General features: G+C 42.1%; 5 protein-coding genes and 1 long non-coding RNA gene across 8 annotated transcripts; 3 read left to right on the top strand and 3 right to left on the bottom strand.

Annotated features, from left to right (window-relative positions):
- Nucleotides 1–1,905: 1,905 nt before the first annotated feature.
- Nucleotides 1,906–4,008, bottom strand: LOC133842439 (basic helix-loop-helix neural transcription factor TAP). Its single transcript, XM_062275522.1, has one exon. The coding sequence runs from the start codon at nucleotides 3,872–3,874 to the stop codon at nucleotides 2,666–2,668; it is 1,209 nt and encodes a 402-aa protein (XP_062131506.1). The 5' UTR covers nucleotides 3,875–4,008; the 3' UTR covers nucleotides 1,906–2,665.
- Nucleotides 4,009–5,507: 1,499 nt separating this feature from the next.
- Nucleotides 5,508–10,879, bottom strand: LOC133841488 (uncharacterized). 3 transcript variants are annotated; one of them, XR_009894317.1, is made up of 7 exons: nucleotides 10,624–10,879; nucleotides 10,144–10,561; nucleotides 9,832–10,088; nucleotides 9,086–9,673; nucleotides 8,180–9,026; nucleotides 6,179–8,114; nucleotides 5,508–5,935 (listed from the first exon to the last, which is right to left on the bottom strand). XR_009894317.1 is itself a non-coding variant. In XM_062274012.1 (7 exons), exons 1-7 carry the CDS (start codon nucleotides 10,705–10,707, stop codon nucleotides 7,338–7,340), a joined length of 2,913 nt encoding a protein of 970 aa, XP_062129996.1. In that variant the 5' UTR covers nucleotides 10,708–10,878; the 3' UTR covers nucleotides 7,283–7,337. The 3 variants fall into 3 exon arrangements, 2 of the variants coding, with proteins under 2 accessions (XP_062129995.1, XP_062129996.1); XM_062274012.1 differs by lacking the exon at nucleotides 5,508–5,935 and having other exon boundaries at nucleotides 7,283–7,439; nucleotides 7,498–8,114; nucleotides 10,624–10,878; XM_062274011.1 differs by having other exon boundaries at nucleotides 5,508–8,114.
- A 1,974-nt stretch (nucleotides 10,880–12,853) lies between these two features.
- LOC133841489 (allatostatins MIP) lies at nucleotides 12,854–17,663 on the top strand. The gene is made up of 2 exons (XM_062274013.1): nucleotides 12,854–13,219; nucleotides 16,307–17,663. The coding sequence occupies exon 2, from the start codon at nucleotides 16,311–16,313 to the stop codon at nucleotides 16,953–16,955; it is 645 nt and encodes a 214-aa protein (XP_062129997.1). The 5' UTR covers nucleotides 12,854–13,219; nucleotides 16,307–16,310; the 3' UTR covers nucleotides 16,956–17,663.
- Nucleotides 17,664–18,346: 683 nt separating this feature from the next.
- Nucleotides 18,347–19,627, top strand: LOC133840059 (odorant receptor 74a; the record flags this gene model as incomplete). The annotated part of the gene is made up of 3 exons (XM_062271714.1): nucleotides 18,347–19,231; nucleotides 19,289–19,384; nucleotides 19,436–19,627. Coding segments are annotated over 3 exons (1,173 nt in total), but the record flags the coding sequence as incomplete, so codon positions are not given.
- A 647-nt stretch (nucleotides 19,628–20,274) lies between these two features.
- LOC133842062 (transmembrane protein 209) lies at nucleotides 20,275–22,541 on the top strand. The gene is made up of 5 exons (XM_062274971.1): nucleotides 20,275–20,433; nucleotides 20,494–20,843; nucleotides 20,901–21,526; nucleotides 21,580–21,909; nucleotides 21,971–22,541. Exons 1-5 carry the CDS (start codon nucleotides 20,411–20,413, stop codon nucleotides 22,331–22,333), a joined length of 1,692 nt encoding a protein of 563 aa, XP_062130955.1. The 5' UTR covers nucleotides 20,275–20,410; the 3' UTR covers nucleotides 22,334–22,541.
- LOC133842063 (uncharacterized) lies at nucleotides 22,259–25,031 on the bottom strand. The gene is made up of 2 exons (XR_009894353.1): nucleotides 24,791–25,031; nucleotides 22,259–24,666 (listed from the first exon to the last, which is right to left on the bottom strand). It is a non-coding gene; the product is annotated as an uncharacterized LOC133842063 (long non-coding RNA).
- Nucleotides 25,032–25,304: the final 273 nt, after the last annotated feature.

The raw sequence follows: 25,304 nt of genomic DNA, 5'->3' as shown, positions 1-25,304 counted from the left end.
GATCTGTCGGTAGTACAGTATGCACTGTCAGGAGAAGGCAAGGCAAACACAAACAACACAACGTCACAGATTTCACAGATAAACCAATTCGAGCAGGGTAATGAATCGCTAAAAAGGTCGAGCAACTTGCTCGGCTTTACACTCATCACAGCACCCGTTAAAAGAGAGAGAGAATAGCAACAGCAACATTGCCGTGTAGTTGCAACACACCAAAGCGAATGCTGACAGAAAAAAAAGGGGTAAGCAGTTAGAAGGGGTAAAGAGCACGTTGCACGTGCACCGCAAAAAGGGTTACTTCACTTTTTTATAGACTTTTCTATTTTTTTTGGCAAATGTGTGTCAACTGAAACGGCATCGAATGCTAAAAAGGCGTAAAACAATCAAATCAGCAAATAAAATTCGATTGCGACAAATTGGCACAGTTATGCCTGACTATGGATTATAATCAATACAATAAAATATATGATGGCAATAAGTTATGCTTGCAACAGTCGTTTCTGTTCCTTGAACTCTGCGGAAATGAAACGAAATCAAAGTGCATAAAAAAATGCTTGCAATTGAAATAAATCTAGATTAAAATTCAATTGGGCCAAGTTCACTTACAACAAATGAAAGAAAACATAACTCGCAATATAATAAAAAGGTATTGCTTTTTATGTGTCCTTTATATTCCCCAATTCGAAGTTGAATCTGAGCTCAGTGAATCGCATACAAATCGTACCCAAAGGACTTGCACTTGACGCATTCGGTGTATTGTGTTTGCTTCTTGCACCGAGAAGGCAATTTGTTTCCATTTTTGGTTTTCTTATCGTCTTACGGCAATCGGCAAATTGTTTAACATTAGCATAGTCCTCTACAACAAGGGGGAGGAACAGGAGGATGATAGTCGGGCAGTCGTAATGCCGTCATTGATCTGTAGATAGACATCTAGAGCTACCCCGTGACCAAGAAGGCAGCAGGATAATGATGCCCGGCTGTGTTCCTTTCCCCTCCTCATGTTCTCTCTTCCGTTCTCTCTTTAATGCCGCCCTTATGCATCCCTCAGCGCCATTTCGGTAGAATTGAATGCAGCTTAGCAGCTCGCCCGCTGCGTATTTGCGCCTTTGTAACGCACCAGCACAACGAGACACACTCTGTGACATTGTTCTGGCTATAATAATGATTATTGTTAAGATAAATCCCGACACCTTCAACAAAAGCTGCACAAATGACAAACGCGTCGCTGGGCAAGCGGCTTAACTAGTCGACAAATGTCTTTTCGCATCAATGTTAGATGCTGCATTCCATAGTTCTTGCAACTTCTTAGCTCTCAGCTGCAAGTTCACCCTTCTTCGAAGTCGATCCTTATGACATTTGTAACGGAAAATGTCAGTCAGTCAGTCATTCTCTCAGTATTTTTATTTCGACTCTTGCCGGTTCATTCAACTAAATAATTTGAGTGGCATTCATGCAGGTCCACTTCCACTTGGCTCATGTTTCACTCGGATTGTCGGCTGCTGCCTTATCGAGTTGTTGTTGTTCTTGTTGTTGTTGTTGTAACTCTCGTTGTTATTGTTGTTGGTTTGCAGGCGCATTGGTACATTCGTTTTGTAGTCGTAATTCTGTGGCAGGTGACGGGCAATCTTCCATTGTTCAACTCACCCCATGTCGAATTCTAAGGGCGCAAAAATGCCCCCTACAATAAACAAGCACACATACATACTCACTCACACACACACATGCACACTCTGACACACGGAGAGCCATTCATTTTATGTGCACTGCAATATACAATATTTATTTGAATTTAAGTCTTTTGTTTGAAATCTGAAATCCGCACAGGGTTGTTTGCTTTTGGCTACCAACAAGACTGACAGTCTTAACTACTACCGACAGTCGGACGAATATTTGAATTGACTTTTCGGTTTTTCTCGTTCAACTTTATTGGCAAAAATAAATGGTAAATTGTTTTTACAATAATTTAACTTATCACGTAAGCCTGACTATAAAATGACTAGCCCTCTTTTCATGTATCGCATTGCAATGATAAAATACAAAACTATTCTATAAACCCAATTCAGAACTTAAATTGCAGCTAATGCTTAAAACTTCTTAAGGATATAAAGTAATAGTTGTTGACTTTTTCTTAGCTTAGTTTGTAATGTTGTGTATATGGCTTACTAGTTAGGTACATGGGATGCTCTTACTAAATTTACATGGACAACCGATGTTATTATAAAGCAAATAGAATCGACTTTGGGAACTTAGAGGGCAAATAATTGTGAAATTAAATGCTCTTTAAGTTGCCATTGTCAACTCAACGAGTTACACAAAAGAGAAATCAATACAGCAGCAATTGCTTCGATTGGTTTATCGTTTGTATACCTATCAAAATGAATTTGTAGCAAATTGATTACTAAGTCCAGCTGCTTAGCAGGGCTTAGGAAATCCATTTACGCCTAAAGTTCACTTATTGCAAAATATCAACTGATTGCGCGCTGCGACGGCACTGAAACCTGACCCTCGAACCTCGCAGCTGCGCTGAGCAAAAGTTTTTTTATTAAATCAAAAAACAGTTGCTAGCGCAGTTCGGATTGTTGGCCAGGTTAAAATGCCGTGGCTAGCTACACAGTGTCGAACATATCACCCAGAGAAGACTGACACCAAAGATGCCCCCAAAACTATGCTATACCTGATGCGCAAACTGTTTATAGCTAAACTGCTGATGATGTTGAGGATGTTGCTGATGTTGCAACGGTTGCTGGGGCTCCTCGTGGAACTCCTTCCAGGGCGGCGTTTGGGTGTAGAAACTGCTCTGCTGATGCAGTCCAGGTGTCTCGACTACCGGCAACGTTGTGCCATTGGCAGCTGCCTCAAAGTTGCTGCGAAACAGATCGTATTTCTCCTGGGAAAAGTGTCCTGAAGCTGCCGTTGAAGCTTGTTCCTGTTGCTGTTGCTGCTGATAGAAACGCATGCTGCTGCCGAAATCGAAGCCAGCTGGCTGCGCAGTTGACGCATAATCTACAGTCGGATTGGGTTGATGATAATGCATCGGCGTCGTCTGTTGATGTGATCCATAGGGAAAGATGCGACCGCCGGCAAACATGGGAAGTGGCTGTGGGTTCACAAAGAGCGCATCGAACAGTTCTTTGGTGATGCGTTCGCCACTCAGCGTAAAGTTCTGCAGCTTCTCCAGATCCAGATTGATGGTGCCACCGCTCTCGAGCACCTGCTCCAACGCAAAGATGTAATTGTGAGCGAAGCGCAGTATCTCGATCTTCGTTAGCTTCGTCTCCTCGGGCAGCGAGGGCAACGTGGCCCGCAAACGCTCCAGAGCATCGTTAAGTGTATGCATGCGATTGCGTTCCCGATCGTTGGCCTTCATGCGCCGGAACTTCTTGATGCGCACCACTTGCAACGGACTCCGCGAACGCGTCACACGATTCTTGCCGACGGCATATTTACGCTTGGGACGCGGCGCATTCGGATCTTCGGGAGATTTCATCGGCGTGCTCGTTAGCTGTGGCTCAAAGTTGTTGCTGCTCGCTGCACGGCTGTTTAGATGCTCCACCAAAGTGCGTCCACTGCGTGAGCTGTGATTGCTGCTGGTGTCCAGTAGCCCCACAAAGCCAGCGGGCGGTGAGTTGGCCGAGGTCACATCCCAGCCGCCGTTGTAGCCCAAAGCAGACGCATGAGCTGGAACGGGCGGAGTACCGCTGGCATTTGCCGTGGTGTTGTAATGCTCCTCAAAGTCCAGACGACGCCGTGAGCTGGCATTGAGATCGGTTTCGAAGCTCTTCTCGTAGCCGCTGTCGAAGGACGCGTCGTCGTCGTCATCATCGTCGAACTCAAAGGACTGCGATGGATTGTAAACGCTGTTGTAACAAGCAGACATGACTTTTGGCAGTAACTGTAACACTCTTAGTTGTAGTTTTAGTTATCGTTGTCTATGTTCGCATTTTCCGTTTCCGCTCAGAGATTGATGATTGCTGCCTTAACCGTTTCGCGTGCCCGCACCAACTAAAAGCTGAAGCGAGTTGCGCGCCGGTTTTATGTCCATTGCCTCAGCCATTAGTGCGCAAGCTGCAGAGCTGAGGCAGAGTTGTTCCGTAAGCCCGCTGATTTAGTCAGAGGCAACAACCCTCGGCGCATTGTCGTCGGTCGCGACGATGGCGGCGCCATGGCACAAATCCCAAAAGATATGCGCGCCGTGATTGCCGAGCTACACAGCCCCGGGGGTTGCTTTTGCCCACACTCACACACGCAGACATACACAGACATACACAGACATACACATACATACACTCTCACTCTCAGACACTCTCCGTTGCTGCCAGTTAAAACACGAGCATTTTTTACGCTTTGCGAACGCGTCGCCAACCTAAGCCAATCGGAAGGATGTGTCTCTCTGTCCGTCTGTTCGTTTGCTTATCTCTCGCGATCATTACCACACATAAAAGTTCAAAGCGGTGGCATGTTATCAATTGCTTTTGTCACAACATTGAACTTGTGCCACTTCATTTGCAACTCTTTCACTCTCTCGCTATTTGCATTTAAACCGCAATAATCATAATGGACTTACGCCTGTCGCTTAAACGAATTACCGCCACGTGCAACACTTTTATTTGACGCAACTGGTGAAGATGCCGCACTCCCCACCGCTGTGGCACGTGTCTGCGAATTGGGCTTGAGCTGGTTTCACTTTCACTTTTCTCTATGCCAGCTGCTCAAGTGGCTTTTTGCAAAGACACACGCCAACTTCCGCCCAACATCGTGTGGCTGGTTTAAGTGACTGAGGCGTGTGCCACTTGCCACTTGTGCCACGTGCGGATTTGTTATGATATCCACGCCAAATTGCCAACACGAGTTCGCACTTCACAAATTACGCTATCAAGTACAAAACAAATTTGAGTGGATAAGTATGCTAATTGTATATGCTATATGATCACACTTCTTAATCCTTGAATCCAAATTAATATGTTGGTTTTCTGGTAAATGATTACTGTGTGAAATTCGTGCATCCTTTTTAATCCTTCATCTTGTCAAGGTTTAATAAAAATCTTTAATATATTATTGTGTAGCACATCACTAAATTGTATTGATAGTAAATTGAAAAGATTTGATAGTCTAGTGTAATATTAGAAGACATTTTAATATTACGGGTTTGGAAAATTTAAACAAACTGTTAATTTCTCTAATATTTCGTTTAATATTGAAAGCCTGGAGCCCATTTGCAATATGAAATCCTAAAATTGAAACTGAAATATAATCTGACACTGTGTGGTAGAAAATGGGAAGTCTTTTAAAAATAATTTGTATTAATTTAAATATTAAATAATAAAACTGTGTACTATCTTTTATTTCCATTTTTTAAATCGTTTTTCACCTTTATATCTCAAGATAGATAAATAAAAAGAACAGTGGAAAAATAAATTAAAAGTAGTATGAAAAGGTAAAATCACGGTCGTTTTTATATTGAAATTTATTTATGTACAATATGCACAGCTAACAATACTTTTGTAATATAACTAAATTTATTTGTGACTTGCAAATTACTTATTTCATCACTACTTATTAGGACATTTGCTTAATATATATGAATATACTTAAATATACATGATTTTTACAATTTAATATTTATTTCTTAAATTATTTACATGATTGTTTAGTTTATACAAGAAATGATCATAAGCCCGATGAAGGTATTGTTTTTATTTTCTCAAAACAAACTTACGATTTTAATGGCAATTTTTTACTCTTATGATCTCCTGATTTATGGCCTACACTCTTTTAACACTGCCACCGAAATTCACACCAGTCACACACGTGTCTGGTGTTGAGTGTGAATTTGTTGTTCAAGTGGCCGCTGGTCGCGTGTGGCTAATTGAGATTTTTTTGGATTCATAATGCGTATCAATTATTGAGTTAATTGAAGTGTGAGGTTGCAACACGCGTTCTGCTGAAATGAATGTAAAGTGTGTAAAAAAAAGAAAAGGAAGCTGCGTTTTAATAAATATTTGTCGTCCAAAAAATTAATACCCTGGGGGTAAGAGCAACAACATCACAGTTGCGTAAACCAAATACAGGCTATTATTTGACGCGCCCATGAAACCCCGAGTATGGACGACATTCGTCGTCCTGCGCATACATATAATTTGATCAAAGTCCCGGCACAGTCCGAGACAAAGTAAATACATACGCAGCTAGTATGCCTCAGGCTAATTGCATTCTAACAAGCGACGCAAATTCAATTTTCCAAGCTGCTTGTGTGTACAATTCTTCTTCCCTTTTACAGTTTTCTGAGCTAGCTGTTGTGTAAGTGTATGTGTGTGCGTGTGCGTGGTGTGCAACCCCGACTGCATTCGTTCCAAGCACGTAGCCCGAGGTTATGAGCAATGCTGAAGCAAATCGCTTGCCTGCTCAGAAGGGCACAATTGCCTCCTCATAGAGTGGATCCAATTCTCGCGGCATGGCAACGTCAGGAAAACGATTTGAATTTCCCGACACAGCCATTGGCACAGGAGATGACGAGGACGACCGCGATTCCGATGAGAGCTCAATGACAACTGAATCTGCAGTGACATGTTTCTCTCTCAACGGTTTCTTTTGCTTAATCTTCAGAGCGGTTTGATAAAACTTTGGACCACGGCGTCGCTTTACCGACGGTGGACGCACCACTCGGTCCTCCTGATCGGTTGAGGTCGAAGAGTCCGAGGTAATATGCTTGAAACGCTTGAAGTGCTTAAAACGGGAATTTTCAGAGTTTAGACTTTTAGCTATTGGCGTCGGCGTATCCGAAGTGATGTGCACAAATCGCTTTGATTTTTTTCTCTTAGTCTCCGATGTAGTTGTTGAGGCGTTACTATCCTCAGTATGCGGCTGACTTCGCTTGCCGCGGGATGCAGGTCTCTCCTGCTCGCGATAATACTCGCGGAAATTGGTGCGCTTAACAAGCACACGAACCCTGCGTAGTTTCTCAATATCATGTATGCTCAGTCTGTGCAGACGCACTTCAGCCTTCCGCATGAGACATTCTTCGATGAGTCGTGCCGTCAATTCTCTTGAGAAGCCCCCACTGTGACGAACAGTTTCCTGCTGATCAGTTGAATTTTCAGCGTTCGAATCTTGTTCCAATTTTATGGACCTAATGTGAGATTCAGAATTTGATGCAGGCTCCGACTTGATGCATGGCAATTCCTTTAATGTCTCCATTTCACTTTCAGTACTGGATGCCCTCTCCAATTTGAACTTCATTTCCCTTTGTGGTTCCACAAGTTGATCCTTTGTATAATTCCCCTGCAAATCCCTCGTTGGTGTTTCTCTTACTTGTTCAGTAAACGTCTTGGTTTCCATGGTCGTCACCGTGTCCGTCTTCGGCGCTGCGACCGTCTCGGCAACTGCGTTGGTCCCGAGCGCAGCCTCTTCCGCTGCACGGACTTTACCGATGTTGAGCTGGAACACTTGTGTCTCCCTTGTAAAATCAGATGTACGCGGTGGGGGCGTTAACTCTTTACTTACGCCAGATTGTCCATCGTCGCACTCACTGGCATCTCGCATGGCCATCGTCGAGGTACCAGAGTGCAAGCTGTCCGCCTCACTGTTGCTGCTCAAACGTCTCACACCATCGTCACTTGTTGTTGCTGTAACTTCTACTGCTGCTGTTCTACTTTCGATATTCACGGGTGTCGTGCGCTGCCTCAGACCCTGTAAGTTTCTAAACTTGCCGAGAAGTGTGTTACTTTCCATGAGCTTATTATCATTGTCTGCACTTATCGCCTCTTCCTTCTCGAAGCTCCAAATGTCCACAAAAGCCTTAAATCCATTTGTTTCATTATTGTACTTGGCCTGCGCCTGTAGAACCTCATCAAACGAACGCTTCTGTGGACTTGGCTCTTCGATTGGCGGCTTCGCTTGCAGCTCTACTTGCGACTTTGGCTCTTCTACTTCTTGTTGCTTCGTTTCAGTCTCAGCTGCTGGCGATCGTCGGCCACTTCGCATGGCTCTATCCATGTCAGTGATCATCGCATTTGCCACGACAGCAGCTGCTCGCACACGAGTTCTTCGTCCAGACCCCGTGTAATATGCCTCGGAGTCGTCTGATTCGTGATCTTCCTCCTCCTCTTCATCATCCGTAACTATTTTGTTTAAACCATAATTAATGTAGCATAGTGTATATTAATAATTATATTATTGAACTCACCTTCATCCCAGAACTTGCGCGTATTTCTCTTGCGTTTTCTTTCTTTCTCGGCTTTTTCACGCGCTGCTTTCTGCGCCTCATCCTCGTCTTCATCGGCGCTCGCTTCCCCTTCCGTTTCGCCACCACCAACCGCATTCTCATAGCCTTCTTCAATAGTGCCATAGTCTAGCTGCGGTCGATTTTTGTATTTCGCATAATCGATTTTTAAAAACTTTAGTCTATCATTCGCCTCGGCCATATTGAGGGCCACGAATTTATTTTTAAGATCTCTGCTCTTCAGTAAAGCGCCACAACGCTCATGTAACGTACTCCATTCCAATGCCCAAGAATAACGTTTGTTTCGCGGTTGAAATGCCACCGTCAACAGATCTTTGATTATGCTACTCGGAAGTCGCAATGCTTGCAATGCTTTGCAGATGGGATCATAGTCAGTTACGGGTGCATTGTGATTCGTGATGGCAACAATTTCATCCACGTCAATGGTTGAGCTCAATAGCTCATATTTGGTGTGATCCACTTTCTCGGCTCGAGACGATTCTTTTCGTGGTGTTTGTTCATCGTCCTCCTTGCGTTTCTTTTTATAGCGGGAACAACGTTTAACCTCATTGTAATTAGCGCTTGTGGGATTGAGGTAGAAAGCGGTAAGCCAAAACTCCGATTCCATAAAGCCTTGCTCAGAAAACACCTTAGCCAAGTCTGCATAGTTAACGGACAGATTGTTCTCCAGATTAAGCATAAACTGCGTTGTTAAGCCAGGATGATAACGCCACACTTCGATGGTGTTCAGCTTCTGTCCAATGATTTTTAGCAGCAGCGCTATCTTGGCAAACTGCCAGCCACGAAAACTCTGCGTAATGAAGAGAATTAGAATACTTAGCTACTTTTAATTAACTTTTTGCAACTTACGCGTGCTGCTAACAATTGATAGACAAAGTCCAAAACGTTCTCATTGTTGGGCACCTTCTGAAAGACAGGATCTATTTGTCTGTCCATCTCCTCGTCCACATCCGGCAATGGTTTCTCATCATCGTCGCAGTTTTTGTAGTTGCCAATGTTGCCAGATCGATTCCCTTTACAAATCTGCTGTTGATAATTCAGTTTCATGTTCATAGTATGCGGCAATGCGTGACTATGACGCTGCAACTCCAGTTTTTGCAGCTCATTTAATAAGAACTCTTCGCTGCCCTCTCGTTCTTTTATATACTGATTCATTAGCGACTTAAATTGATCCAGCTGAGCCATAAAATCATGCTCATTAAGCGCCATCAACTCCAGTAGCTGATTGCCCAATACATAGCTAGTGTAGGCTTTAAGCATGACAGCAAACGGTGTGGTCATGCTCAGGTTGAACTTCTTAAGTACAATGCGTTCGAAGAAGCCATCTTTGCCAAGGCCCAGACGCACACACACTTGGGCAATTAATCTAGCTGGTGTGTAGTCTTCCTCATGGGGCGCTTCCTGCATGCTCTGGGCATAGAAGCGAATGTTGTACATCTGTATAAAGAGTAGAGTCGATTAGTTATCTAACTAAAAACAAAATAAAACCTATTACCAAAAACTTATTGAATTATAAATTGTCTTTACACTTTTTGTATCTATATAAAATCGATGGTTTAACTTAACATTTTACTTATTCTTCCATTCACACTTACCATATTGTCAATAACATAGCCTCGATTATCATCCAACGTAAATACCGTGAGTAGATAAAGATGTGCCACTAGAGTGATAGATTCTTGTTCCTGGTCCTCGTGCTCGTCCCCAAACTGGTCAGTGGCATTGCACTTTAACCAAGAGGCCAGGATGCGCAGTGAGAGCTGTTTCACTGCCTCCATGCTGCCGGCATCAAAGAGCTTGAGCAGGCGTAGTATAATGAGATGCTTATGCTCTTGTCTAAAATACGTAACGTCTGCAACGAGGTGTGAATTAATTGACAATGCAGATTTGCAAAGAATTTATTTTACCCTCGACTGTGGCTGGTGGCACTGAATGTTCAATGACATGATGTTTATTCTTTGCCAAATTGGCAAAGATGTGCTGCAAGTAGGAAACATGCCAAGGATTGGTTTGGAAATTAAGCAAATACTGCCAGTCGATATCACAGAGGCCGTCAAGCTGCGCAAAGACATTCGCGGCCTTGCCGAGATAATACAATAGCATGCGCCGCAGGCTTTCGGCACAGCTCATCCACTCTTGACCAAACCACAACTGCAGTGAATGATGAACCAGCACCTTGACAATGTAGATGAGTTCCTCGGTAATGGACTCGCGACTATGCAACTGACAGGCATCCCAAGCAAGAATCAATTGCACTAGCCTATCATCTGCTATCAGCTGATAGACATCCACATCACTGCGAAACGCGTAGAAGGCAAACAATTTCTGCAAGAAGCCAAAGAATTTCTCAATGGGTCACCATGTTGATTGGCAGGGAATTGACTTACTGCGTTGAACTCGTCATATTGTATGCGTGAGGCGCAGTCAAGGAACCTTTGCTCATCTTGCAGGTCGGGTAGTATTATGTCCATCGGTAGCACTTTATAGGAATCGTCTAGTGGCCGAAATAAACCAATTATTTAACATTATGATTATGATAGTGATTCAAGCAATGTATATTCGTTGTAGCCGGCCAAAAAATTGTTTGTTAGCGGTGTGTATTTCAAAATATACCGAAAAATACCGCATCTGGTCATATCGCGTCGTGAGCGCAGCGATAATAGCCGTGTGCGTGCTGTAGCGGCGAGCTTTTGTCAGAAGGCAGCGGGCGAAATTTTTAAAATGAGTTTTGAACAACAATAAATTCTTTGAACTCAAGTTAAATTTATAAGTATTTGAAGATTAACAAGAAAATATTATGTAGTCACAATGAATTAATAAAAAAGTATATTTAATTTGGCAAAAATAAATTCATATTCCATATTAACATACATCAAACTTTAATAAGGAAAACTCAATTGATGTCCGCACAATGAGATTGCTTTTGTTGCCAGCTGGCATATGCAAAGTGCAAACAAATTATTATTAGCTGCCAACTGCGTCTGGTACTTCATCTTACAATGAAAGCACCAAGGGTATTCCTATAGAAATCTAGCCATTATAAAGAGCAAATGTGTGTGTGCGTGGGGCCAGTTGGTCAACAAGCGGGGTTTCAACGCGTGCAGCAGAGCATGGCAAGGTTGCAGTCCAACTGCATTAAATTCCAATCGCAGGCATTGTTCAGATTTTTAGTGAACAGCTTAATTTGATGAGAATCACGATAGGGGGAGAAGACAAGCAATTAGGCACACACACCCGACCCACTACAACACACCCTAAAAATAATACATATTTTCCATGTTAAATGGCGAGTGATTTACAATCGTTTGGGACGAGCAAAAACACATGTACTAGCTGTCCAGCTGTCTGTGGCTGGAGATAACATTATTTCGAACCAATTTATCAGTAGCAAAATCAATTAGTAACTACGTAAGAGCCTCTCAGTTTAGCCTTATCTATTGAGCGATGTTCGATGTACAGCATAGAGTGTTTGGTGCTTTGTGTTTTGTGGTATTCTGCAGAACCCATTCATTATACGCACAGGTAGCACTGTCAGTGTCATAAATATTCCCATCATCGTTTATTTGGCGTCACCCCAACCGGAGTGGCTATCAAATGGCACAAATGAAAACCTGTTGATATCCAAAAGAGAAAGAGAGACCGACGGACACACACAGTCATGTATCAAAGGTTGCGCTTCTGTCGTAATTGAAGAAACGTTTTTCAAGGGAATTGAAGTGTTACAAAAAGAAAGAATGAAAGAAACGGCTGTGCAACAGCAACAGTAGCAGCGGCAGCATCTCTCCCATAAATATTCATGAAGCTCTAAAAGGGTTTTTACTTGTATCGATGTGTTTAGGTTGTCCACATGCTGCGGTGTCATTGCCCAACTCTCCCACTCTACGTCCCGACGATGGATACGAGCAAAACGCAAATTGACACTAAATGGAAAAATTGTATTGAGGACCCCCAATTGTGAGCCCCCCCTTGGAGAGAAATGCAATTGCATGGTATTGCTGGATGAGAGTGCTTTCACTTTTGGGGCAACAACACGTTCAATTTTAAATACCCACCATGGGCGTTGGCTACGCTTAGATGCTTAGCTGCTTAGCCGCTACTGCTGTTAAGCAGCATCATGAGAGAGGTAGTTGCCTCTGAGCCTGCCACATGAATTTGAATGAGCTGAGGCCAAGGCTCAGGCCCACGCATATGTTGCGGCCAAAGTCCAGTGTCCGCATAGTTCGCACAGTCGATGCTCCCAGGGGATGGCAAATAAACATTGCAAGGGCGCGCATGTGTGCCATCAACTTCAACTCGAAGCGCGCATTGCGCCAGCTAAGGAGAGTGGGTGGGACAGAGTGAGGGGAACGAACAATGGTGACGATGCGCGTCGTCGACGCTTTGTTGACTGCCCCACTAAGTAGGCAACAGTTTTTGGCCACTTCCGTCGCGTCGCGTTGCTGCAATCGCCAAGCTGTCATGACAGCCCATTGTATCTAACTCTGTGTGCGTGTATCTGTGTATGTGTGTGTGTGTGTGTGTGCACTTCGTGTGTCACATTCGTGTTTTCCGCACGCAACAATCGTGCCTCGGTTTCGCTTCCGTTTTGATTTATAAACGGCCGTCGCGGCCGAGTTGCGTATCATTAACAGTTGATCAACAGGTTTGCGCACACATCCCGAGACCGAAGCTCGACCAGCTCGTTGCCAGTAACCGGTGAGTGCATAGAGCATAGCAGAGCAGAAAGAGTAGAGTTATCCACTCGCCATATTTGTGCAGTAATTGAATTGCAATAGCACCGCAATCTAGTTATAAAAGTAATTTCACGTGCAAACGGCAAAAAAACTAAAAAAAAAATAGAAAATAATAAAAACGTAATAAAACGAATAGCTAAAAGTGCAAACACAGATTGGTGATATAAACTTACATACTACGCGACCACAATAACGGAACCCGTTGGCTGTTTCCGGTTTGAAAAACATCAAACAAAATAACGACAAAGAGGTAAGTTGATTATGAAGAGAGCTTTTTTCGGGTTGCTTAATCAAGTTTACAGAGTTGAAAAACCATTTCACAATGCCAAAGTGCACCACAGAAAAATACAAAAAAAACAAATACGAATTAAAATAATTTAATTAACATCCATTACAAGGCGTATTGTGATATAGTAAATTGAATTTACGTTAAGCTAAAAATATATTCATGGGTTGCTGACTTTCCGCCCTCAAATAATAACATTCTTCGACGTCATTAATCGCTTAGCATTATGGTAAATATGTTTACCATATCCACTTAATAATGGACAAGTTTGTTGGCTAAACACAACAGCGTAGGTCGCATTAAAAATTGAATGATTAGCTCCAACGTCGTTCCAGTTCTCCGGATTCGTAACACATGCAAAACCCATAATAATACGGTCGGTATAGCTTAGTAGCAAGGAGAGAAGGATTGGAGCTCCAGCACAGCTGGAGAGACACCGAAATTTATTTGCACTTCTGTGGATATTCTGTTTATTTACGAATTTTCGTTGAAGCCTCGATGATTTTTATTCAAATGCGTGGGAAGGCGTCAGGCACGGAAACCTATTTAAACAAAATACTTATAGGCAAATGCCATCCTTTGGCAAATATTGGCGCAACTCCAAGAAGACGACGACGACGCTCTCAGAAAAAAAAATAAATAAAAATGAAATAGAAATGCAAACTGAGACGCGACGCCTCGAAACGCCCCAAAGAAACTGTTTTAATTTCGTCACGCGAATCTCTTTCTCTCTATCTCTCTATCTGTCTATCTGTGTTATGTACATTCTCAGCGTACTTTCATATGAATGAGTGTACTTCTTGGTGAAGGAGCATTCTTTGGCCAGGATGCGAGTACAAGCACCTGTCTTTGTCACTGCAAGACATGGCCATGAATAATGTCTGACCAGGAGAGAGAGACTACTGAATAATACAGTGACTTCACTGGCGACTCGCTCCCAGTTGGAGTCTTCTTCTAGAAATTCGCTGGAATGTCAGCCACTAACAAAGCCATAAATATTTTCGGTTAATTTCAATTACAAGCTGCCCAGCACGTGCTTTTGGTTTTCTATTCCTGGTTGCGGTTCGGTTCAGTTCGCCTCTGCTCCTGGTTAAGTTAATGTAACCATGGGCAGCGCCCTGTTTTCTGCCGATGCCGATGCCGTTGCCGTTGCCAGGTCGAGTGTGTGGTCATAAAATTTGATGCGTGCCCTATCATCGCGTTGAAGCTATCTATTATAATTTAACGCAAAGCCGCTAAAACTTTCATCTGGGCGGGCGTCAATCAATCAACGACAAGCACACAAATTAAATGCAAAGTAAGACAGCATAAAACCAGCGTCAATCCCAGCGCCAGTTTCATTCATACAATCCGTCAACAGTCAAACAGTTAGCGGCAAAACATTGAAGCAAAACTGGACGACAAAACAGTCCACAGCTAACTTGGCCCGCTTCAATTAACTGTCCCACATCTCACATCGTTGCCATAAAGTAGCCAGCTGAGTGAAGCATCATTTAATCAGGCGCCACACACTCAGATTAGATAGCTCCACATGTTGTCGCTGTTGAGTTAAAGTCAATCGAAATGGGCATTAAAGACTTTGCACAGTTGAAAAGTGATTTTTCTTCTTTTCGCTCAATTAATAATCATTATTTTCAATTTGCTTTGATCTCTATTGAAGAATAACCATCATTTTTTTAAAAGGGTCGATTTCAATTATAAATTTCGCCCAAGGAGAAATGAATGAATTAGTGAATATTAAGTATACGTTATATATTTTAGACATTTGTTTTTCAGTGCATTGAAAGGAGTTTTTCTGCAAGTCAAAATACTAAAATTATACCAAAGGCTATATTTGGTACATCAAATCGTAAGGAATCGTAAAAATGTTTGTTCTGTACCAAAATTCGAGGCTCTAACCTTAAAATTTCAATAAATATTTGTACTTTAGTATTGATGAAAAATTAGCGGCTTAAGTTCGGATAATTATGTTATTCGTACTACAGATAATGCATTGATTTTAAATTTTCGATTTTACTGGGAAGTATCCTTGTTTGCTCTCTTTTGAGTAATCTGTTCTCCCAACAGTGTGGCAGATAGTTGGTCTCTTGGTATTAAGCTGATGAATAATTTCGCTGCATGTGAAAGCATGTGAGTAACTTCTTTAGGTTGAAGTACAAACAGGCGACAGCGAGGTCGATGTTGTAGTTTTAGTTGTTGCTGCTCCTCATATTATTGTTGTTGTCTGTCAAGTGGAGGCGACGAGCATCTTTGCGAGGCGGCAAACAGAGCTCTCGTAAGTGCAATTCTCAGGCACTTAAGTTGTTGAGCAAACATGGCCATAATCTTAGCTATCATTATCCAGTATCGTTTTAAAGCATAAGAAGTGGTTGGGCCAAAAGCGCACGCATGCCGCGTCGAGAGCATTTGATGGTGCAAAATCCGCGAGACTGTCTCTATGGCGTATGCGGCGTATACGTATTATTATCATTATCATTTTCATTACAATGGAAAAAGCTACCGCCTACCGTGAGTAGCAGTGAGTAGTACTTGATGCTCTCACCTCAAGCCGCATCTGAAGCTGAAGCTCACGCTGCAACAAGACATTAATAGGCCATAAATTGTAACTGTTATGCGTTGTTGGCTTTTAACGCAGCGGTTGGCATTTGGCATCAAGTGAACTTGGGGCGCAAATTCAACGTCACCGTCGGGAGTTGAGTGCCGTCCAATAGCCAGTGGAGGAGGAGGGAGTTGGGGGCATCTTTAGATGGACAGCTATGCCGCCCCACCGCTTTCAATTAGAGTGGTTATTTAGCTAAATCGTTACGCTTGTTGCTGTAATTTGAGGCGTAGGCGGAAATGATTGCGCCAACAGCAAAAACAAAAGCACAACGAACAGCGAACTCCTGCTGTGGCTGGATACTCCAGGGAAAACGCACACGCAACGTCGGCGGGGAGGCGGCAAAGCTTTGACTTAATTGGTGCAAGCATTCCTTTGCTCTATTTACACAATTCCATATTTCAATATTTCACATTCCCCCTCTCACTTAGCGCTCATTTCATTTTCCGTAGGAACATGGCCCAGTTGAGAACTTCCGACGGCTGCGGGACACACAGCATTGTTCTTCTGCTGTTGCTCTGCCTGTGCAGTAGCAGCAGCATTCAGGCCGCATCGATAGCCAACAACAACAATGAGCTGGCTGCCACAGGTCTCAGTGACCAAGTGGTGGAACAACTAGCCGACAATGATCTCTACAGCAGCAGCAACAACAAGCGGGCTTGGCAATCGCTGCAGGGAGGTTGGGGCAAGCGAGCAAGTGATCCGGCTGCCCTGGAAATGGATGATTCCATCTATATGACTGGACATTTTGTGCCCTTGGTCATTACCGACGGCACCAACACCATCGACTGGAACACCTTTGAGCGCATGGCCAGTGGCAGCAATCCCGAACAGTTACAGCAACATTCACAGCAGCAACAGCAGCAGCTGTCGCAGGAGGAGAGCGATGACTACAACACGGACAACACGGTGGAGAAGCGTGCCTGGAAGAACATGAACGTGGCCTGGGGCAAGCGACGACAGGCTCAGGGCTGGAATAAGTTCCGAGGTGCCTGGGGCAAGCGTGAACCGACCTGGAACAATCTGAAGGGCATGTGGGGCAAGCGTGATCAGTGGCAGAAGTTGCATGCGGGTTGGGGCAAGCGTTCGATGGCCAACTAAGCACAGAACCAAAAACCAAAATAAATAACACACGCTCGCTCTCGATCGATTTAGCAAAAGCAGTCTAGGAAAATAAACCCATGGATTTACATACATATGATACGATTTATAACTAGTCAACTAAACTGTGTATAACAATATACTAAACAAAAAAAAAATACTAAACTACTTAACTAACTAATAAAATACTATGTGCATTTTAGGTCAATATTTTCCATAGAATTCTTCTTCGTTCTTGTTGCCGTTCTCGATGTCTAGTTTCGATGCAATTTGAATTTGCAAGTTGAGGTCAATTCCGAAAATGTATGAAAGCGCTCGCCACAAGAAAAAAACAAAGATAAAAACTAAAATTGAAAATCCAAAATATTCGTAAATTCGAAAATCGAAAATATATTTGTAATTTGCATATGTATTTGTATTTATGTGTATGTGTTAAAGCCAGTATTATAACATACTAAAACATAACCATTTGCACTAGTTCCCCCAAACATACAAACGAAAGTATACAATTCCTCGTATACAATACAAATAAAAATAAAATACTTAGAAAACGGATGCATTGAAAAGCTAGTTGCAAACCTTAACTTAGTTAATGGAACTGTGCATATTTTTTAAATACGTATACATACAAAACTTAACTAACATAAATGGCAATTATATAAAACGCAATTATCAAAATAAATCAACAAAAAATTAGCTTCAATTTTGACTTCAGGGCCGCTGACCAAAAGTTTACCAACAAAATCGTTTGGGACTCACAATTGACCCAGCCACGTGAATAATTAACTCAATTTTTCCATTCTTCCTCATTGCTTTCAATTCCCAATTAGTAATAAATAATTCAGCAATTGTTTTTATTTATTATTTTTCTTGGATTTTTAAATGCTTGCATTAATTATTTATATCGGCTTTTGGTGCACAAAATGTTGAAGAGTATTACATTTTAGTGGCAAAGGAGGATATATATTTTAGTATACTTTTATAAATTATTGTATACTTTTATTTCATTTTACAGAAGATACTGTTCTAAATTTATTTTTAATTGTGATATTTTCTTCTTTTATTGCATATCATATATATATTTTATTTGATAGCAAGGGGCTTTAATTTGTTTAATTGAATGGTCACTAGTTTTCACTACTTTTAAATTTAATTTAAATCATATTTTATATTTCTTGTATTGTATTTTGCTATAGCTTATTTTAAATCTTTTAATTTAATTTTTTTTTCTATAATACAATAGAATGTGAGCTACCGAATATATCGCTGTCGAGTTCACCTTGGCTGCAACCTTTATAATAATTTTAATTATTTTTCTGGCAATTAAATAATTATTTTCGAGGAGTATAAAATATGATTTGTTTTTCCAAATGGTCACAGTTTTAATTTAACTATCAGAGATGCGTTATCAACCGCGACTTCGAGATGGGCAAGCTATTCCTTTGCCTTGGCCTGTGGCCATGTACCGTCGATTGAATCACACTGTGTGGCCACTTGAAGATGGAGCAAGTCGCCTAGTTGTGTTGTTAGAGAAAATCTCAATATTTGTGGGATTTCTTATTTTTACGCTGCACAACGAAGTGGATTTTCACTATCTGATTGCCAATCGCAAGGACATCGATAAAATGCTAACGGGAGCACCGACTTATTTGGTGCTGGTTGAGATACAAATTCGTGGCTTCGAGTTGGCCATGCGCAAGGATGACTTCAAGCGTTTATTACAGAAATTCTATGCGGACATATACGTATCCAAAGAATCTCAGCCAGAACTATATACTCGCATTCAAAGACTAATGCTGGGCACTCGTCTCAATTCGATTGCTTATCTCTTGGCTTTGTTTAATTTCTCACTGGTGCCAGTCCTGAATATCATCTACCATCGGCGCGATATGCTCTATCAACAAGTTTATCTATTCGACAATACTAAGCTATACTTTTTCTTACCTCTGATCTGCATGAATTACTGGGTGGGCATTATTATAACCACCATGCTCTTTGGGGAGCTGAATGTCTTGGGCGAATTGATGGCGCATCTCAATACGCGTTATCTGCTCCTAAGTTCCGATTTGAATAAGATTTGCAAACGTTTGCTTGAAGACGAGAATCGTGATGAAGTTGCAGCCAAATATCGGAGAGCTTTAATTCATATTATGCGCCGAAATGATGCTCTGAATCAGTTTGGCCAGGAAATGGAGAAGGAATTCAGTTTTCGCATATTTATCATGTTTAGCTTTAGCGCCGTGCTGCTCTGTGTTATGGGCTTCAAAGCCTATACGGTAAGTCTACAAAAAACTTGTTAAATCGTTATGATTAAAATTGTATTTTATCTGTAGAATCCAGCTGGAAACATCGCTTACATCATTTGGTTCATAGCCAAATTCTGCGAGCTTTTGGCTTTTGGAATGATTGGCTCGATTCTCTATGCAACGGTGTGCTTATTTCAAATGCAAATTGTATTTTATTAAACTATTATTTTTTAGACGGACGAGTTGAGCACCATGTACTACAGTTGCAATTGGGAGCAAATTATCTACCGTTCGAGCAATGCTAGGGAAAATGTGTTACTCATGAAACTGGTCTTTCAAGCCATTCAGATTAATTCAAGGCCGTTTTTTCTCACTGGCTTAAAATATTTTAGAGTCACTTTGGTGGCTGTACTTAAGGTAATTTAAAGAAATATTTGTTTTTAAGGGCGTATTTTAATGTTCTATGTTTTCAGATTATACAAGGCGCATTTTCTTACTTCACTTTTCTAACGTCAATTAGATAAGCACTGGAGAAAAAACAAAATCGAATAATAAATCATATTTATAAATTCTCACCTCTTCTCATTGCAATAAATATTGCAATACTTAATTGATTATTCAGTTGGTTTTAAAAAAAAATATTCCCGCGCATAGACGTTTCATAGCAAACAGCTTTTACTGGTTCGTTTGATTTTTGTGGTCTATGGTATATTTAGCAATTATATATACCAACATTTTTACTTTTTTAGCATATTTAATTTGTTATGTTTCATCGACCTCCAAAATTGCAAATTTAACTTTTTTACCTAATATACTCTAGTTTGAGGAATTCTCAAGGCAAACAAAATTAGTAAAATTATTTTGTACAATCAGAATTAAAGCCAATGTTGCTGTGATTGTCAATTTAGTATTTAGTATTTTCGGAGCCCTTGACATTATTAATTTAATCCAGAAAGTATAGTTTATTTAGAAATAAATAATTGGCTCATAAATTAATTGGTCAGTTTCGAGTAAACATTAATGTTTACCATATAAATCGATATTTGCAAAATTTCAAAAGCAACGATGCAATCGATTGTGCTATCGATATTTCTCCATCTGGACTCAACGCCGGTCGGCCACACATTGCAAAATTCCGCCAATTTTTGGCATTACAACAGTTTTCGCAATAGCATTACGGGTTTAGGGATTTTCAAATTTTAGGCGAAGATGAATTTCTCAGGGAACAACTGGTAATTATATCAAATCAATTACACAAACGCAGTGTGCTACATAACTAAATTATTTTGTAGCTCACCAACTTATCGCAGTCCCATCACACAACACCAAAGACCAAAGACGCCAATGTCGCGCGGTGAAGTCCGTGAGAATCTCGATCTACGCCGACGCCGAGCAGAGGCTCGAAGGTATTTGAAATGGGGTTTCATACACATCCTACTCTTCGCTGTGCTCGCCTTTGATATTAGCCAAGTGTGCGTTGCCGATGGAACAACGCTCTGGTATGAGGTGGAGTATACAGTTGGTGTGTTTCTGCTGCTCAGCGCTGTAGCCTGCATTGGCAAATATATTTGGTGGCTGATGGTGGACAATGTGACTATGTCGATGACTGATATGCAAAGCTGCCTCTTAAATGAAACTAATGGTAAACTGCAATACTTCGAATAGTTAACGTATCTAATGTGAAAACCTTGCTTTGCAGACAACGTGCTTCTGGACAGTTCAATGCGTATACGCAGTAAAACGCCAAAGCCACGCTATTATGAGCAAGAGGATGACTTCAATGACAGCACTCCCATTATCAATTGGCACTCCTCATTCGAGGACAGTCGCTGGGGTACCCAATCGCCTCGTCGCAGTCCGAGTCCAACACGCAGCTCACAACAGCAGCTAAATAATATATCATACAACTGTTCCATCGGTGGCAACAAGTCCCTTAATGCCAGCAATCTCAGCAATGAATCTGCTGCCTATATGTCGCCATATGCCGAAGTCAGTCGCGATGACTTTCCCACCGATGTACGCAAGCTGCCAGCGTTGATGCGGCGGGCAGAGCGCGAACGGGAACGTAGCTATGCCGAGCTGCTTGAATCCTCTAATGTACAGAATATGGACTCGACAAACTCGTTTTGGAACTATTGCAATAATGCTGCCTTTTTACTAAAACGTTCCATCTATCAGCTGGCACCAGCGCCTGTGGCCTCTACTGAGAATACGCCTACTTCCATTGAAGATTTTGGCTTTGTGCAGTTTAAGGATAGCAATTCGGAGGTCATTAAGCGCATCTCTACGGTCAAGTTGTCGCAGTACCTAAGCAATCTCAGATATGTGAGTAAGAGAGCAACTGAATCTCTGTCTCTATCTAAACTCTTGCTTTTTAGTGGATATCCACAACAATTTTGCAGCGTCTAGTTAAACAAATTGATAATATGGATGAAGTGTTTCGCCAGCGCGGTCTTATTGAACTAAAAATCGGCGCTGTGGGCTTGGAACGCTTGCGAAAGATGGCCGAGAATCAACAGTTCGTGCAAGGCTGTGCTCCCATGTTGCCTTTGCTGCTGCCCTTCCTCGACACCTTCAGCAATCAGGAGTATGTGGTGCAGCGCATTCGCGAACTCTCGCAGGGCTCATGTATTGGTGATTATCGCTGGAACTCGGGCAAAGCCCACAATGGTCAAGAATGGGGCGACCATTTGCCTACAGATGCTGCTGTAAGTGCCAGCAATTTCTTGCACTTACTTTTATTGATATATTTCCCCCATTTAATTGCAGATACTCTTCCATTTATTCTGCGTTTACTTGGACAGCCAATTGATGCCACTGCCCCAGGGTGGTGGACGTCCCTTTCACTCACGCTATGTGCTGATGCGCGAGGAGAAACGCTCCACAAAAGATATTATTAATGCTGTGAATAATCGAGCACACTGCGCTTTTCTCATAACCAACAGCCAGATGAAGCCAAAGTTTAATTTCATCAGCGAAAAGGAGCTGCACAATTGCGCCTACGATCGCAACAATTTGTTTTATGTTATCATACAGTTTTTGATTTACATGCGCTCGCACCAGGAATCGGCGCTCGAGGGCGTCAACTTGGGCAAGAGCGGTATTAACATAATGTGCGTAATCGAAGACTGAATAAGCTGTGCTCTCTGCTGTTTGCGGTAAGCAGCATTTTGCATATTTGACTTGGGCCAAACGTTTTTGGCCATTTATTTTCTTAATGTAATACTTATTATTGTTAAACAACCTTCTGAGACGTTTTCGGCTGCTCAAATTGAAACTATTAAATTATGCATTGTAATTATTAAGAGTCAATTGCAAAGACAACACATCAAACTGTAAACATGTCCGCGGTTTTTGTGGTCGCATCAGCAGTTGCCGTCACTGCTGGCCGCAATGCATCATGAAGAGGAGTGTCATGTGAACTTTACAGCTCACACACCATTCGTTTACTTCCTCTTCCCGGTGTTGCTGTCGTTCTGTTGTTGTTGTTGTTGTTGCTGCTGCTGTCGTTGCGGTCAGTGTGGTCTGCGCTTTGGCAACAATTAACTTATGCCTTGGATGTCATCGAAGTCGAAGCTGAACGTGGCCTCTGCTGCTCCGTGCTCTCGCCATAAACTGTGGCAAGGTGCACAGGTGCAAGACTTTAATTGCTTTTTCATGATTTTCAATATAGAGCGCTGGTCAATGGCCCCCGCACCAACATCGACGACTCTCATGTGCAGCTCCACGCTTCGGAGAGTGACAAAATTAATGGTTTCCGGCAAACGACAAACGGAGTGTCGTCATTTTGTCGACGCTCGAGAGAAGCGTTAAGAAAATGCTGCTTCCTGGCTTTGCCAGTGACTGTGACACTGGCCAAAGACTGGCATCATGTGCAAGCACAAGTCCTTGCAAGGAGTGTGAATGAAAGCAGCTCACACAAACACACACACTGCAATTGCTATCGTCAATGTGAACTCTCTTGACTGCTTTCTGGTTGCATACACTTAAGGCTATGGCGATGGCTATGACGATGGCAATGGCTATGGCTTTGGCTCTTGCTTCTCTGTTCTCCGTTCTCGGAGCTTTGCAAGGAGCGCATTACCATTTTTCTTGGCCATGCTCATTTCAGCTACTGCTCCGGTTGCTGTTTCTGTTTCAGCTCTTTGTTCATTTGACGTTGAATCGCTTGGTCGGTTATTTTAATGCCATCGCCATCGTCGTCGTTGTCGTCTCTATTGCCGTCGTCGTTGTTCTTCTCCAACTCCTTTTGCCCTTGTCGCCGCTGTCGTTGTCGTTGCTGGCACCTCGAGTGAGTAATGTGCTTGGGTTGTCAACTTTACACTTTTATCCCTCGCATTATATTTGCTTTACCTATACATACACAAACACTGACTGACACACACACACGCCCTCTCACACCCTTTTGTCGTGGAGGGTGATATGTTTTCTTGATACTTTTTCTCAAGTTGTAAATTGGCTTAAAAATAATTTGTCAAAGCATTTCAGCGTACCGGGGATTGGGGATTGGGCTTTGGTGACGCCTATGGAGCTGAAGCCAGAAACGGAGACGGAGCTGAAGCTGAAGCTACTGTTTGTCGCTCGCCATTTTCTTGCCAAATTGTTTGGACCTTCAGCTAGTAGAAGATGCCTTTGGTGGAGTGAAATTCTTTTAAAGAAACGCATGTGCGCGTCTTCATATCCAATTAGAAAAGTTTTTGCTTCGACTGCACCGTAATTGTGTTGATTAGTGCGGCTCGCTGGGCTCCTTGGCTTGGCTCCTGTCTCGGTTCCCATTGACTTGGTGGGTTATTTCCCCAGCGCAGAGTCTACTTTAAAAGGACTCGAGCAGTGCGCCTCAATAGGCCTTCTTTTCAACAAAAAATAAAGGAAGAAACTTCGATCTAATATTATTCCGCCAGTCACTTTGTGGGGCTCATCTTCTTCCCCTTGGCTTGCTTTAGTCCTGCAAATGTTTATACACAATAAACTGGCTAGTGGCAAAGCTTTTACTTTTCGGCTTTCCTTTTTCCCTGCTTATTTATTTTCTACTTTTGTGTATGCCCTGTAACTCACAACTTTGCCAGCTCCAAAGTATAAAAAGTTTCTGCATTCGCATGGAGGATATAAAAGCAGCTCCATGAAATGCCGCTAGTCCTTCCACATCCAACCAAATGTATGTGCATACATATGTGAATACTTAAAAGGAGCTTTCTTGCTAGCTTTATAATTTTTGTCACAAATTTTTTGGGCAGTTTTTAACTGTTTAAAGTTCGATCAACTTAAGACAAACTTGTCAATTTAAAGTACATAGTTTGTTGAATCGAAATAGTTCTTAGTTTTCATTTAGTTTTCATCAATTTACTATTTGTTTTTTATTATACACAAGTTGCTCTATTAATTTCCATGCTTTATTGGGTATTCCTTAGTCGTTTCTCTTATAGTTTGTCTACAATTTTTACTTGTTTTCCATCTACTTCTCATTTCTGGTGGGGGAAGAACACATTAATGAACAAAATATTTTCCCTATTATGCGCCAATATGGTCGCCCATATTTCGGTTTATTTAATTTTGCGCAAATAAAACGGAAGTGGCATTTTTATTTTTTACCATCGTCGTCTGGGTCTGGGTCGCTTCTCTCCTCCCTCCCGACCGCCCAATCCATTTACCCACTTGGTATCTGCTTCGTCTCCGTTTCCGTCTCGTGCTTGTGCTTGGTGCTCTCGATCCTGTCTCATATTTGTGCGCTCCATAAAATTCTGATGTGAAGCCAAACAAACTTGCGACAATGATGATAATGTCGATGCTTAAATGTTGAACAAATATTTGGCGCTGCTTTTTTTCTTATTTTTTTGTATTTTTTTTTTTTTTAAGAAACGTGCAATTTGTGTAGTTGCCGTCGAGCTTTAAAGAGTCGTCGACTTGTACTCGCCTCCACCTACAATTTCCCCCCAATTGGGAGTCGTGTTCTCTCTTAGCCAGTTGTGAGTTTTCCCAGGCAGTTGCCAGTTGGCAGGCAGCAAGCAGGCAGTCAGAGACTTGGATAAAATGGCCATCATTTGGTTTTGTTGTTGAAGAGGACGCGGCGGCATTGCGACGTCTCTACGTTAATGGCCCAAAATGA

This window comes from Drosophila sulfurigaster, chromosome 3 (assembly GCF_023558435.1).
Source record: "Drosophila sulfurigaster albostrigata strain 15112-1811.04 chromosome 3, ASM2355843v2, whole genome shotgun sequence".
Lineage (NCBI taxonomy): Eukaryota > Metazoa > Arthropoda > Insecta > Diptera > Drosophilidae > Drosophila > Drosophila sulfurigaster.
The sequence above is the reverse complement of the archived record's forward strand: the minus strand, read 5'-3'. Positions and strand labels throughout refer to the sequence as shown.